Source organism: Haliaeetus leucocephalus, unplaced genomic scaffold (genome assembly GCF_000737465.1).
Source record: "Haliaeetus leucocephalus isolate CR32 unplaced genomic scaffold, Haliaeetus_leucocephalus-4.0 Scaffold284, whole genome shotgun sequence".
NCBI classification, from domain to species: domain Eukaryota; kingdom Metazoa; phylum Chordata; class Aves; order Accipitriformes; family Accipitridae; genus Haliaeetus; species Haliaeetus leucocephalus.
This window is the reverse complement of record NW_010972720.1, coordinates 1,821,011-1,835,042: the sequence shown is the minus strand read 5'-3', so window position 1 is coordinate 1,835,042 and position 14,032 is coordinate 1,821,011. Positions and strand designations below refer to the sequence as shown.

At 41.3% G+C, this 14,032-nt stretch overlaps 1 protein-coding gene across 1 annotated transcript in view; it reads right to left on the bottom strand.

Moving 5' to 3' along the window:
* Positions 1–1,760: 1,760 nt before the first annotated feature.
* The window catches only part of GALNTL6 (polypeptide N-acetylgalactosaminyltransferase-like 6), a 501,615-nt gene continuing 489,343 nt past the window's right edge, over positions 1,761–14,032 (bottom strand). Inside the window, exons 11-12 of the mRNA XM_010569957.1 lie at positions 8,331–8,480; positions 1,761–2,293 (exon numbers count right to left, since the gene is read on the bottom strand). Of these exons, the coding sequence (XP_010568259.1) occupies positions 2,126–2,293; positions 8,331–8,480 (318 nt within the window). The 3' untranslated portion in view covers positions 1,761–2,125. The remainder of the gene's footprint in view (positions 2,294–8,330; positions 8,481–14,032) is intronic.

Genomic DNA, 14,032 nt, shown 5'->3' with positions numbered 1-14,032 from the left:
AGTGGCTAGTCTGGTTCTGTGTACTGATAGCTAAACAAATCTGAAGTATCCTCATACAGTAGCCTTACTGCTTCCGTTCCTGAGTGCACCATATCTTCAAGTTAAATTTAAACACTACCTAAACAAGCTCACTTATTTTAAAATCATAAAATGAGAAGTCTAACTCTATAGACACATTTCTTTCGGAGTATTTGAAAGATCTCTTTGCTAACTTGCAGCAATTGCTCAGTGTATGGATGCATTTTACAATTTTCCAAGTGCATGCATCCTGAGTGCTACAGGATCTCATTCCCCTCCTAAAATGTTCCTATAACCTATAATTTTGGGTCTTACTCTACAGCTACAAGGTGTTGCCATAAAATGGCACATAGTTAGTGGCACTAGAACCATCCTCTGGATGCAATCAATGCTCTTTGTGCATAAACACAGCTTAAGGAGCAATAAACAAAACACAGTCACCCTACTCCCTCAAAACAGGGTAGATTGCACATCAGTATTTTGGTTAGTCAGCCACCTCTCCAGCAATCAGAATAAGCAACTTAATTACATGTGATATTTTTGGAACCTGAAAGCACAGTTACAGCCACCTCTTAAAGGATGTGATCTATCTGCATTTATGGTGCTTTCATCTGTAAATTCATCTCTCAAGTAAAAGCAGGCCATGTACTTACTTGCTATAAATTTATACTTGCTCTTACCTTGAAAAATCCCAAACCTATCAATTATGTTCCACACATCAGTATTAACTGATCTCTGCTGAGAAGAACCATAGGCCACCCAAACAAGTTTTAGAGGCCTCTCATGCCAACAGCCTGATGGGTCTGAGGGACACCACGGGCCATAATGATCATCAGTGTGACAGAAGTCTGTCTTACCCTGAATTGTGCCTGTGCCTAAAGTACCAAAATACTGTAACATTTAACTTGTTCGCCCTTCTTGTTTCCTCCGTCATGTGAGATCTACAATACCATTCACTTGCTGACTCTGGAAAGTTCATGTGATTCCCATCACAGATTTCAAAAACTCTGAAACCACCCAACTAGTTTCATGTCAATTTTTCTTTCCACTCCTATCTGTCAAGAGCACTGTAAGATCTCTGCAAGATCTTTTAAGCTGCACTGCAGGGAGTCAACACGCTTTTAGGTCATGGCAGTGTACCAACGTTAATTTGACTAACCTAGTTCAGCATGCAGTATGCAATTATTTCCTAGTCTCCTGATGTGTTTTTTTTCCCAGCCTATTTTCAGTTTAATTTATATTTTGGTAAGGATTCTACCTTTAGAAAAGATAGCTAGTCCACAAGCCTTCCATTATGCTGCAGCTGCTGCTGTTATATTTGTCACTAAAAAAAAAACTCACCTTGTATGACAATGGGATTTGAATCACAATTGCTAAATATATCTTGTATAGAAATTTGATTGCTTTACTTTTTTTCCTGAAGGGGGGAAATGTGATGGCAAAACCTTACAGTTTATTTCATGCTTCACTACAGTGTAATTCTAGACCCTAAGATTTCTACCATTCCTATTTTGGTAATGAGTGGAATGTAAAAGGGAGGTATTTAAAAGTAATTGCAGCAGTTCTGAGGGTTAAACCTGCTTAACCCAACCTTTTATTAAGAGAATGTCAACAGAGCATATATCTTGTCTAGGGAGTGCTGGGACATTATTCTTCTACCAGCATGTTTACTTCTAAAACCTGGGATTTCTTCAGGTTCCTGTAGCCGTCATGCACACCATATACCCATCCCAAATTATAGTGTCTGTTCTGAGCTACTCACTACAGCAGGATTTGACCTGAGAAACTCTAGAGTTTTGTTTTACTTTATTAACTTGGAGTACTTTTAAACAGTTTTTAAACAAAGTTTTTCCCTTGACCAGCAAGGGAATTTTCAGCCTGAAGTTCTCAGCAGCATCCGGTGAGGCTCTTGGCCAAGTTCTTCAGATACTGTACATCCACAAGGACAGCCTGCTGGCTCTTGCTGTGGCATTTTCTTAATCCTCAGAACAGATTTCCTGGATCTAGGAAACTTAATTCCTGACTCCTTCGACCCAGATGCTGGCAAAAATGTAGTCTGCAGTCTGTACGTAATAAGGTGTGTTCATTTTTTCTTTTTTTTTTCTTTCTAGGAACTGGCCTTGCTGTTAAATTTTTCTAAAACAGTCATATTAGTATGTTCAAAAATCCACTGTTGAGTTTCAGATAAAGGATCACATCTGTTCATGAAAATCTTCTTCTCTGCTGGGTTGCAATCTATGCAGCTGCTGCTTACTGGATGGAACAAAGTTTTGTCCTACAGGAATAAAAAAAAATAGAATTAAGAAGCAAATGCCAAGTCATTGGAAGAGTTCTCATTTTACAGAACATAGATTAACACAGCCCTATCTGAAATGATTTTGTGGTCTCTGCACGCTAACCTTGTGTAATAACCACAGCTATTATTAGGAAGCTGTAAAGAATGGAGTCTTCTTTTCCCTTGGGTTATTATCCTTCATGAAATTGGGGATTCAATAAAGAATGAGGAGACATCTTCTGGTCTTCAACTAACAACCACGTAATATAATGAAAAAATAGAATGTCTTTTAATCTTTGCATGTCATGTGCTTGCCTGAAGCCCATTTAAACGTCTGAACCTGAGAAGCGGAGGTTTTTTTGTTTGGATCTGGTTTTGACAGTTTCTATCGTGCTTCTGGGCAGGAGGGTCTGTAACAACCTGTCTGGAAAATGGATACTCTTCAACTTGATGGAAGTGTTAATAATTCATTTTTAACTGAAGTGGTGTGATGGACAGACAGACACAGGACTGATGATCTCAGTTCTCACCCCATGAAACGCTGACTTTGCCTATGGCCTCAATAAGACCAGCCACTGAGATACACTCTCTCTCCTAATAAGAAGGAAATCCTAACACAGTTTTAGCTCCCTATGGAGATTTTGGGAGGATAAGCACGGATTAAGTTGCTTTAAAAAGGATATTTATTATGATTAGTTTTATTAATTTTACTTCACAAAACTAGAGTGAATTGTAAGTAACCTGACTGTGAATCTTTGGTAAAGTGGAAACTACCCAGACAAGCAACTGGTATGTGCAGTTTGGGTAGTTTCAACGTACTTCGTTCACGTAGGCAAGTGTTTGAGAGAGACAGATGTGGGAGTGATTAGATGGTTTGAAAGTTTCCAAGGATTATACATTTACTGTATGTGTTGAAATAAATTTCAGATTACTCTTGGTAAGCCACATCCAGGCTTTTCCCCTCTATGCCAAACATGCCCTGCCAGTATTTTAATACTAATCCAGGATGTGCCTGCTTGCCCAGTTTGTGTGTGTGTGTGGGAAGCTACTTGTCAAATTGCAATTGATTAAAAACTCAGAAAAAATGCTCTGTGTGCTGAGCAACAACCATACAGAAACTTCTCTTTAACTAAAAGTACCCCACATTCAAAAAAGAAGCATAAAGACAAAAATAACACAATAAACCGATAAGAACCAGCAGCTATTTAAAAACACTTTTGAAAAAGAAAGTGGTTTTTTTTGGTTTTTTTTTTTAAATTTAGGAAAGATGAAATTGATTGATTTTGGGGGTTGTGAAACACTGGTAAAGTACAATGCCCTTTTTTTTATATTAACATATGCAACAAAGAGCAAAGTCAAAGGCATCTCGTGCTCTGGCTGAGGGCGATGGTGTTACATCTGCCTTTCACAAACACTGGTTTTCATCTCCAGCATCTGCCCTTCCCCAAAAACAGTGGGTAAACACATGCACTCACAAGACTGTAATTCAGAGGGATGCTGTCAAAGCCAACAGGACTAAACCGAATGGGTAGAGGCCTTTCCGTCGTGTTCTGTTTTGCTCTATGAGGTGAGCAGGTAGGATACTTCAGCTTGCAAGAAGGGGCTAACTGTACCGTGTACAAAGGGCTGTCGTGTCCCGACGAGGAGGTGGGCCTGCCAGAACTCCCAAGCACCCGATGGGGTGGTGCAGGCACCCATTTGCAGCTTGCCAGCTCCTCCTGCCCTTCTGTGAGAGATTGATGGAGCGGCACTGCCCAAAATCAGGACACAGTGACTGCCACGGCCACCCTGCCTGCTGTGGGACCTTGGAGGAAGGTGGCATCTGGTTTTCCTTGCATTATAGCTGGGCATGAGGGTCAGCCAAGCTATTAGGAAGCTGAAGCTGGAACACTAGAAGCTTTAATAGGATAGCTGGTACAAGAAGAAAGGAAATGGCTTCAGTACAAAAAGTGTGCTATGAAAAACACTCCAGCCTTTCCGAAGAAAGCTGGCGGTCTTTCTTCTCACAATAATCCAGGGGATGCAATTTTTGAGTGAAGCATTGTTGGTGCTTTCTTTTAGAAAGTCTGGTTATTAGGACAGAAGAGCATCTTAGAAGAACTGGGACACAGTTACCACTCTGGAAAAACTTCTGGCTGCCTTAGCTATATACAAAGGCCCATTAATTTATCATCTCAAGCTTATGCTGACCTAAGGTCAAAGCCTGCTGCTCTTACAGATTTCAGTGGCCACAGGCTCAGGACTTTAAGGGGTAACAGTTGCGTGCATCCCAGAGAAGAACTTTCCAAGAGAAATATATAAATTCCTATTCACACCAATACTAGAAAACCACAAGAGCTCTTCTGGAGACACTTCTAACATCTGAAAACAGCAGAGTGATTTTTTTTTTTTTGCTTCTGCATGAAGGCAAGTCTGAAGATTATTTGCAGAAGGAGAAACTTCTTCATAAGATAATGGGCCTCAACAGTTCAGGGGGTTGGTAATGAAACACAGAGCCTTTCATTTCTTCTAGGTTACTGCTGTAACTATGGCCAAGGTCAATAGCAACTGGAAGTCATTATCAGCTGGTGGCTGCGGTAGTTTATCTGAAATTAGTTGGTAGCCCCAGTGCAGTTTCAGCAGGACAGATGTCCACATGGTAAAAGCCACCATCACAGTGACATGTCTTCGGTTGTCTGAGGAAACAATCTATGCACCTACTGTGTGCAGAGTGAACTTACTCTTACCAGTTTGTCCCTGAAGCTGTCAGGAGAGTATGAGCAAACCATGCTGTTCTGGGCACAGTTTTTGACGTTGTCAGTCTAGCGTCTATCATAATCACTACGCTTAGGGTAGAATTATCGTACAATGAAATTGATTTTGCACAATTGTTTCTTTTTAAAGACCTACTAAATCAGCCCTCTCTTGGATACTTGTGCTCTACAAATAGCACTAATGGGACTAAGGCACATAAACTGAATCATACTTTATCAGAACTGATGTATTACCTGTCAACACAGAATGATGCTACACTGAAAACCAGAGGTGTATTCCTTCACTGGGAGGAATGGAAATTTGTAGGCACTGTTGCTCTTCGGCTCTGGCATGCTTAGGAATCTCAAATAGAGTCAGAAAATGGCTTTAGCTTGGGAAGCCACTGTTCTCCCAAATCTCTAATAATTTCAGGTTATTTACATTTATTTATCAAATTTCTCACATTGCTCCCATCACTGATGGGAGCCCCATTATGGTGTCAATATTTTTTTTCCTGGTATTAAAGTCACTTTCTTCTATTTCCAACCCACAGTAGTGTTTACAGTGTTACTTGGATTCATTCTACTCCATTGTTTCTTACAGGTTTTTCTTAAAGGTACACTTGGCTGTAGACCAGTATTTTGGACTGGTCCTAAAAAAATTGATTACTTAATATCACAGACTTACTAGACTTTCAAATAGTTGCTCAGATGTAGTTTAAGCAGCATGGGAATAAGAATAGTTTTTTGACACATGTTTATTAGTGGTAGTTTTGGTTTCATTCATCTGAAAACAATCCAATTTGCACAACCTGAGACTGCACTGCAATGAGAAACAAAGTGCAGGTAATGGGAATAAGCTGGAAATCTTTTCAGAAGAGCACTCCTTACCCAAAGTAAAATATAAATGTATTCCAGTTGCCACTAAAATATTTAAGCTGTTTTGATTTGCCAGTATCCAAATACAGGTTGTTAGGGTTTCTATGCTATAAGAATATGGAGTCTTAAACCAGTGCCTGGCTTCAAACTGTATTTGCAGCACTTCGTAATCACTTCACAGCCCTAACTTCTTCTTACCAGTGGCTTGAGGATGCAAATGATCATGAGAAGAGACTCATCCTTAAAAGAATAAAAACCTCTTAACTTCTAGTTTTATAGGAACAGTATAACAGCATGGTAAGAAACACTTCATATTAAGCATCTTATAAGATACTGACAAACAAGGTCATTTTTCCTAGAACATGGGAAGAATTATTGGCAGGATGGATATGTGACCATGAGGAAGCTACAGTGTCTGTAAGCGGTGCAGAGAACAGAACAGAGTTGCTGACCTGCTCTCTGTTTTTTAAAAGGAGGCACTTCTTGCTTAACCGGACTACTACTCTTATTTATTTAGGGTGCAATCTTAGTAGCATACCATCCTCCAGGTAAAGGGCTCTAGTACAGATACAGTTAAACCAATATAACATCCTTTTCTTGTACAGTTGTTTTTTTTTTTTGGGGGGGGGGGACCACTATAAATCCTATTGCCAAGATGCTTTCAAAACTAAATAAGCATTATATCATTAGGATTTTAGAGGTATAGCTGTACCACCAAAAATCTCTAATGTAAATCTGCCCTGTATCTGAGGATATAGACTATGTGAAACAATAAAAAACTACTCACTGTGTAGCCAAACTAAAACTAAGCCTAAAGAAAACCATGTATAGATAATTCTACTATTCCAATGCAGTTTTTTAATTTGAAGGTTTATGCAAACTAATCAGCTTACTGTCAGGTTGGTATTACAGTTAAGACTGTGTCAGTACTTCCATCATAACAAAATTTTGTGGTGTTTCTTGCTGAGATGGAAGTGCCTGCCTTGCACTGAGAATTTTTATATGAGCCCTGTCAGCCTTCTGGAAATTAAAAATGAAGCTGTGCAGAGAATTTAATAGAACTCACACTGTGTATTTTTTTCAAATATCTTTTTTTTTAGTTATCTGCTGTATTCTGTCCTCATCAAAGGTGATGAGCCTTATAGAGGGCAGCTCCAGACCTGCATTTTGTCTTATGAACCAGCTACATTAAGCACCAATGAAGTGCTAAAGGTATGAAAGCTTCTTTCTTGCAGGTCGGGTAGGCAAAAAGATAAATCGGAAGGGTTTTGAAGCAAGAAGGTATTATTACGGCATTATAAAGCCAGATATGCAGCAATACAGCCATGACAATTTATATCCTCTAAATATCTGGCCCATACATTCTAACTTTATTACAGGTAATACCTCAGTTTCAAAGGGATTACACTTCTGGAAAATCTTGCGGTAGATCTCCAATTGCAACATAAATAGGGTAAAAAAGGCACAGGCTAATAAGTAGGCACTCAGAAAAAGGGTTGGGGCAAACCTATTTTCAATGGTTCTGAATTAGTTTTCTACTATTTGTAATTTCAAACTAGAGAGCAGTATTGAAGTTTATCTGGCAAAGACCAGTTCCTGGCACTTTGGCCTCAGCTTAAGCAAGGTGGTGGGCAAGGCACAGTGGTCAAAGAAAAGTGAAAGATGTGTGAGAGAAATCCTCAGTGCTTCAGAGAAATGTATGTCCCTATCCTGCATAGAATACAGAGTTTATTAGTGAAATCTTTAATCAAGCCAACTTGCTGATTAACCATTTAAAAAAAATAACAACAACAACTTGGTAGCATTACCAGGACTTTTTGCCCTAAATGAGGCTCTGACAGTTTCTAGCTTGACCTCCTGTTTCCAGTGATCTACAGAAATGGGCTGAAACTTAGCAGATCAAAGTAGTGTCTAAGCTGCTTATCTTTAGTTTATAAACTCCTGCCTTCTTTGGGCTTACAGCAGTGCTTTTAGTGTTGGGTTGGGCATGGTTTTGGGTTGTTTTTTTTTTTTGAGGGAGATTTTTCTGCCACTTGTGATCTCTAAAATGTAGTAAAATAATAATATTTAACTCATGAGCAGCATTTCTTGCTGCTGTCACATTGGATGAAAATATTTCCAACAGTGCCTCTGTTACAATGACATAAGCATCTTGAAGTGCCAGAATGGTAAAACACCTTTCAGGGAACAGATCCAACACAGACACCCTCTGAGCTGGATCAGATCCATTTTCATTTAAATTTGACCTAAATAGCTGAACGCTCAAAAGGAACATACTCTAAAGGGATTACCACAAAATTAAATTGGAATAAGACAGGGTGGATTTTAAAACAAAATTTCTCTGATGGGGAAACACAAGCCTGTGCTAAACTGAATATAGGCTCAAGACAGTCTGAACCTCTGAGACGCCCCACAGTGACTCCAACCTTCCTATAGCTCCAGTGCTGGTTTCCCTTCATCCCGTGACAGTCATACAGTGTGACAGGGCTACTGTGTGAAATGGCGTCAAAGCAGAACTTCCTGGTGTGAAGTGGCTCCCCAGGGCGGATGTCTTCTCTCCAACCGAAGGTGAAGAGCTAGAAAAACAATCAGGCAATATAATGATACATTACTAGTGAAAAACATTTAAAACCACACACAAAGCTTGACGCATGTTTCCCTACTCCACACATCCCAGCTGCTGGTGAAATGAGATCTTGCCTGTGTACGTACGATTCAGTGATGCCAACTGCCTTAATTAAAGTGCATCAGCGGCGATGTGGAATATACCCCAGGAAGGCACAATCCCTATGGCAGGGAAGAAAAAAAAATCTCTGGCAGCACAGTACTGTAGAGAGGAGAGGGGATATGCTGTATTAAAGCCTTTAGTTACCCCAGCTAAAGCAGCACTCGTTTGCACCAGGACTACAGCTACCTAGGACTCAGAAAGCCTCTGCTAGTGATGTTCCTCTAGCTCTCATTTGGGTCTGAAGAAGCTGCCTAGAGAGATCTTGACATCATAGCATCTTTCCCACATTTAATGAACAGTTTCCTTCTGTTTATATGGGATACTGTTAGCATATGCTCTCTCGACTGTCTCCCCCCCGCCAAAACACACGTTAAATGATCTTCGTCTTTCTACTGCGAAACCTGTGAGCTACAGGCAGCTTGCTAAAGCCCTTTTTCTCACTGCCTGAGAGGAATCATGGAGGCTCACAGTTAATAGAGGAATCCTTCTAAATTAGACACCAGCTGTCTGAAATGATGCTGTGACACTGCAGTCTTTCAATCATTAGATGAAGGTGACAGGTCTGACAGCACCAAATTTAAAAGATGCAGAGTGCATTTTCCTTTCCCATGGACCAATCCTTGCAGAAAACAGGTTGCAGATTGTAAATTACTGCCTAGAAGCTCTGCTGAGAGCTGTGAGGTTTTTCTTTTTTTGCCTTTGTCTTTTTGGTGTCAGTGCTATTCTTTGGCTTTCTGCATGACTTTTGATTTTCCGTAGTATAAACCGAAACATGACATTGAGAAAGTGAAGCTCTGTTTAAACAAGCAAACTTTGCTAGTGGAAACTGTTTAGCTGTGATGGTTCATGTGGAACTGCACACAGGCTCATTACCCAGAGAAGCAGCTCCCCATATTGTGCTCAGACTGACTCCAGCACTGCAACTACTTCATCTCAGCGTCCTTATCTAGCACCCTGCTCCCTGCAGTGTGTACACTCCCTAATAGAACCAGTACCTACAAACCCAAGCTCAATGTCATGTGGGTCTGATCCTGAATACTTCTGTTGTGGTTCCCAGGTTTTAACCCTTTCACTGTGATAGCTATCTTCTTTCCATGGTCTTCCTAAAAGATACATCTTTTAAAATGCTGCATCTTCAATGCTCTACCATCCCCCAAATGCCACATTTGAGAGGCGTTCCTGTTTCCCTTGGCCTGCAGGCACAAAATACAAACATATATCTGCATATTTGCCTTTTTTGTTGTGTGTCTTATTGTAAGCCCTTGTGCTCTCTGTTAGCTGCTGCCGCTCCCTACTTACTTCTGTATTACAGGTTTTCTAGACAACATTTTCTTAATCTGCCCCTGTGTCTTGCTTATTTCTTCTTTCTCCCAGAGTGCATTTTACATTTATCTGCAGTAAAATGCAGTGGACAGCTTTAACTTAATTTTCAAAGCAATTTCTGCTTTTCAAAAGGTTAAGTCTTTTTCCACTTTTCTTCATGTTTCTTCGAAGCACCTTCATGGTCTCCCTACAAAGATAACTCATCATTTCACAAGCAAAGACAGAACTAAGATTTGGTACAGAAAAAAGCTACGCTGCTGTTTCTTTAGAAAAAGAGAAGTCTGAGATAATTTTCCTTTAGGGAAAAACCAACAAAAGCCATTTTCTTTCTCTTAGCCTTTACCTTTCTACAGCCAAGTAATAAACCTAGAGTTCAAAGTGATGAATAACAAATACCTAGAGGAATGGTGTGGAACAGTGGTTCTGTGATATTCTTGCTCTCATCACTACTACAAGAGAGAGATGCTCTTGCAGGACTTGCCTCGTCTTTCCCAGTGGGTGCCTCTCCCAGTTTCTCATTCTGTGCATGACTGGTGAGCTGAGGGGCCAATTCCTGTGGCTCTCTGGACCTTGGCCCAACGACTACTACCCCGCTGAATGCATCGGTACACCTGAAAGAGCTCAAGCTAGCCTTTAAATCAGATCATACTGATCCATACTGGCCTTTCCACTTCTGTGTGGTTTCTGAAGATGGCCAGGGCCGTGTCCTGTTTGAAAGTCAAGACGTGGTAACAGATAGGGGTTTTTTTATTCCCTTCCACTGAAAACTAGGATCTGTGTAATACTCGATTTCAAAGTTTAGACTAGCACAGATTCTTTTTCCTCCTTCTTAGCCTCCCGTTTTGTAAAACAGTTTCATTTTTAAAACAACAAGTACGTCTTCTCCCTAGTAATACTATTATAAAATCAACGTTGTTAGGGGGAGGAACTCAGTTTCAGGACTAAGAGAGAGAAGAGAAAAAAAATTGATCAGAAAAAAGGTTGTACTTCTCTATACAGCCAATTAATATTAAGATCTTGTAATTACAGGCAAAATTTGAAGGTTTACAGTCCCAATCTCATCATTCTAAGCTATCCTCCATTATACAGCAAATTCTCTCTAGTGAACACTAGATCTGGCCAATATAAAAATTATCTCTCTGCTGCATAATGTGCAACAATGCTACACGTTATTAGCTGAAGTCCTGTGTACATAATGCTCTGCTTTGCCACCACCTGTCACTTTGGATTTTCTTGTTCCTTTGACCTAAGCTGTTAGGAGCCACCTGCATCAGATTTTGCGAGAAATGGACAAACCCTTTTGTACCCCTTCATTCATTCCTGTCTGCTTGTTGATTTGAAACAAGGCTGCACTTAAATCTTAACAACATTATTAACAAACAGCAGGCTGGTTCTTCACCTGCAACCCGCAGGGCTGCTGTTCACTGCTCCTTGCAGGACCCAAGAAACCCTCTGTCCTGGCTCAGCGGATGCTCATTCTCCTCCACCACCTTCTCTCATACCACAGAGCTTGTAAAAGACAGCCCCATCCTCTGCATTTGCAACCAAGCAACCCCTCTGCCCTCGTGCTTTAGCTTTTCATGCAGCCTAGCCCTGTCACGCAGTAACTAGGGAAAATACAGCTTTCCAGCTTCATTTATAATTGGCACAGGGCCTGAAGCATGATTGCCTGATACACCCATTGGCTTGCGACCATCTATAGGACAAAGGACCTTTTGATACCATTAATGCTTTCCAGCCTGACAACGTTGCTCAATTACTCGCTTCCTGGCTGGGGTCCGTCAGCTGGCGTTGTGTGCTTTGACTACGGCGTTAGACTGGAGCAGACAGCATGTGCCGTGCACAAAGATGAAACGCTGTGTTTCGGAACTGGGGTCCAACTCGCACTGTACCTCCAAGTAGAGAAGAGCGAGCTGGGCAGGCTGCACGGCTACTTGCTGGGCTGTGTTAGAGATGATGCCTGTCCACCTACGCCCTGGCCAGGCTGGGGGACTTGAGGAGAAAGACAAATGCCTGTCATTTTCCTTTGCTGCTGGTTATCAGTTCAGCGGAGTCCCAGTTTCCCCTGAAGCCAGAAGTTAGCTCTGGGAAGACAGAGGTAGAAGAATGCCATGCCATGCCACGCCATCCTCCTGCCCCTTTCCTTCCCCTCTGGTTTTTAATTTTGGGGAAGTTTCCAGAAACCGCAGCAACACTCATCCTTGCTTCTCCTGTTCAGCAGAAAGCCTGCAAGTGCCCCATGAACCTTTTGTCTGCTGTTTGCCTGCCGGGGCTTATACAGCCCTGGGGTGGAAGGTCTCCTTCTTCTCCTGGGGACTGCTAAAGGTCTGTGCCCCCCCAGCACAGCTGCTGAGACTGTCAGCTTTTAATTCCTGCCCTGGTAACGTGACATGGATCAAATGGCACAAAGAATCGTATCTCTGTCTAGCGGCAGCATCACCACTAATGCCCGCTGCACTGGTCACATCAAACTACTATAGTTTGCCAGTGAACTCTCTGTAAAATTATGCCAGACGTTAAAAGACTAGCTCAGTGTCAATCCATGCTATTTGAAATACGGTAATAAAATGCTTGATATTTTCATTAATACTGCTAGTTTCTACTGGCATAGGTAGAAATCATGTAGGCAACAAACTCAAGAAGATATAAGCAATAAAGAGGAGTTCTCTGAGGGTTGGTCAGGTGTTCGGCAGTTCATCCCAAACATTCTTTAACAAAGTTAATCTTCATGGCTTACTGTGGTGCAAGTGGAAGATCACACCCTTTCTTCTTGGATGTTTGAGATGTTTCATTAGAGTGTGGTCTTACACGCACTATAGGTAACGTTCCTGCCTGGGCAGCCTTTGGGATCAAGTAAGGAGAGCTCGCTGAGAAATTTCCATCAAAATATACCAACCTAAACCACACTTTTGTGGGAATTTTTTCACTTCTGTTGACTGTCACCAACATAGTGACAGATTTTGCTTGCCAGGTTGGAAGCTGAGATTTTTGCGCTGCAGGTTCCTGGGGAGCTACAGGGCATGGAGGCGATGGCTGTGGCTGGAGTAGTGGAAGCCCAGGTCCTAAAACAGTGCATATGGTCCCTGCCCTGTGAGCTGTGTGAAACTTCAGGAAAAAGGGGGAAAAGGATGCTATCTTGTTTCTGAAAAAAATCCCCCAAGTCCTGCATCACCAAAATGTTTTGACCTTCTGAAATGAAACATTTTCAGAATTTGCTTTCTAGGGGAAAACGGAAAGTTCTCCTCTGGATGAAATATTTTGCACATTGTATCCCATTTCCTATGGGATAGAAATGCTGAGTTTCAGCCAGGTCTCCTATCTTGATTTGGTAATTCTTTCCTTTCTTTCTCAGCTGGTATCTTTAAAATCTGTACCTTGCACAAACTCACCCTTGAAATCTATCAGCCAGATGAACGTGCCTCGTAACAGGAGTCTGAAATACTTGAGTAAAATTAGTTTTGTTTTGTTTCAAAACTAATCCAGAAACCAACAGGATATTACCACTACTGAAATCATGCAAATAAAAAGATGCCCAGCAATACAGTAGCAGATATTATGCCAGGTCCTTCTACATTATGCCAGGTCCTTATCTGGTAAGGTACAACACAAAATAATCCTCTAAAATTTCTGTTTTCTAGTTTTAGAAAATAAGGTTCCTTTCCAGGAGAAAGTGAAATTACATTTATTTATTATAATAAATTCCCTTATTTTTTTTTATATATATATAATTTTTACACATATATCCACAGATATATCGATAAATGGATCATAATAGTATTTATTTATCACCGCGGTTGTCTTCTAAAGATTCTCTAACACTTCTCGCTAGGATTTTGGCTGACAGGCGGATAAACCACGGGTAGCTACGCTCCTGTCAGAGGGAAGAACAACCTGCGAGCGCAGCGCTCCCTCCTAGAGGAAAAAAAACCCAAACCAAACCAAGCCAACCAAAACCCCCCAACCCCCAGGAACCGAACCGAGAGGGGCTGAGGGCCGAGGAGCCGAAGCGCCGGTCGCTCAGGGAGCCGGCCCCGCTGCCGCCGTCACTCCGGTTGTGCGGAGCTGCCCTCTGCCGCC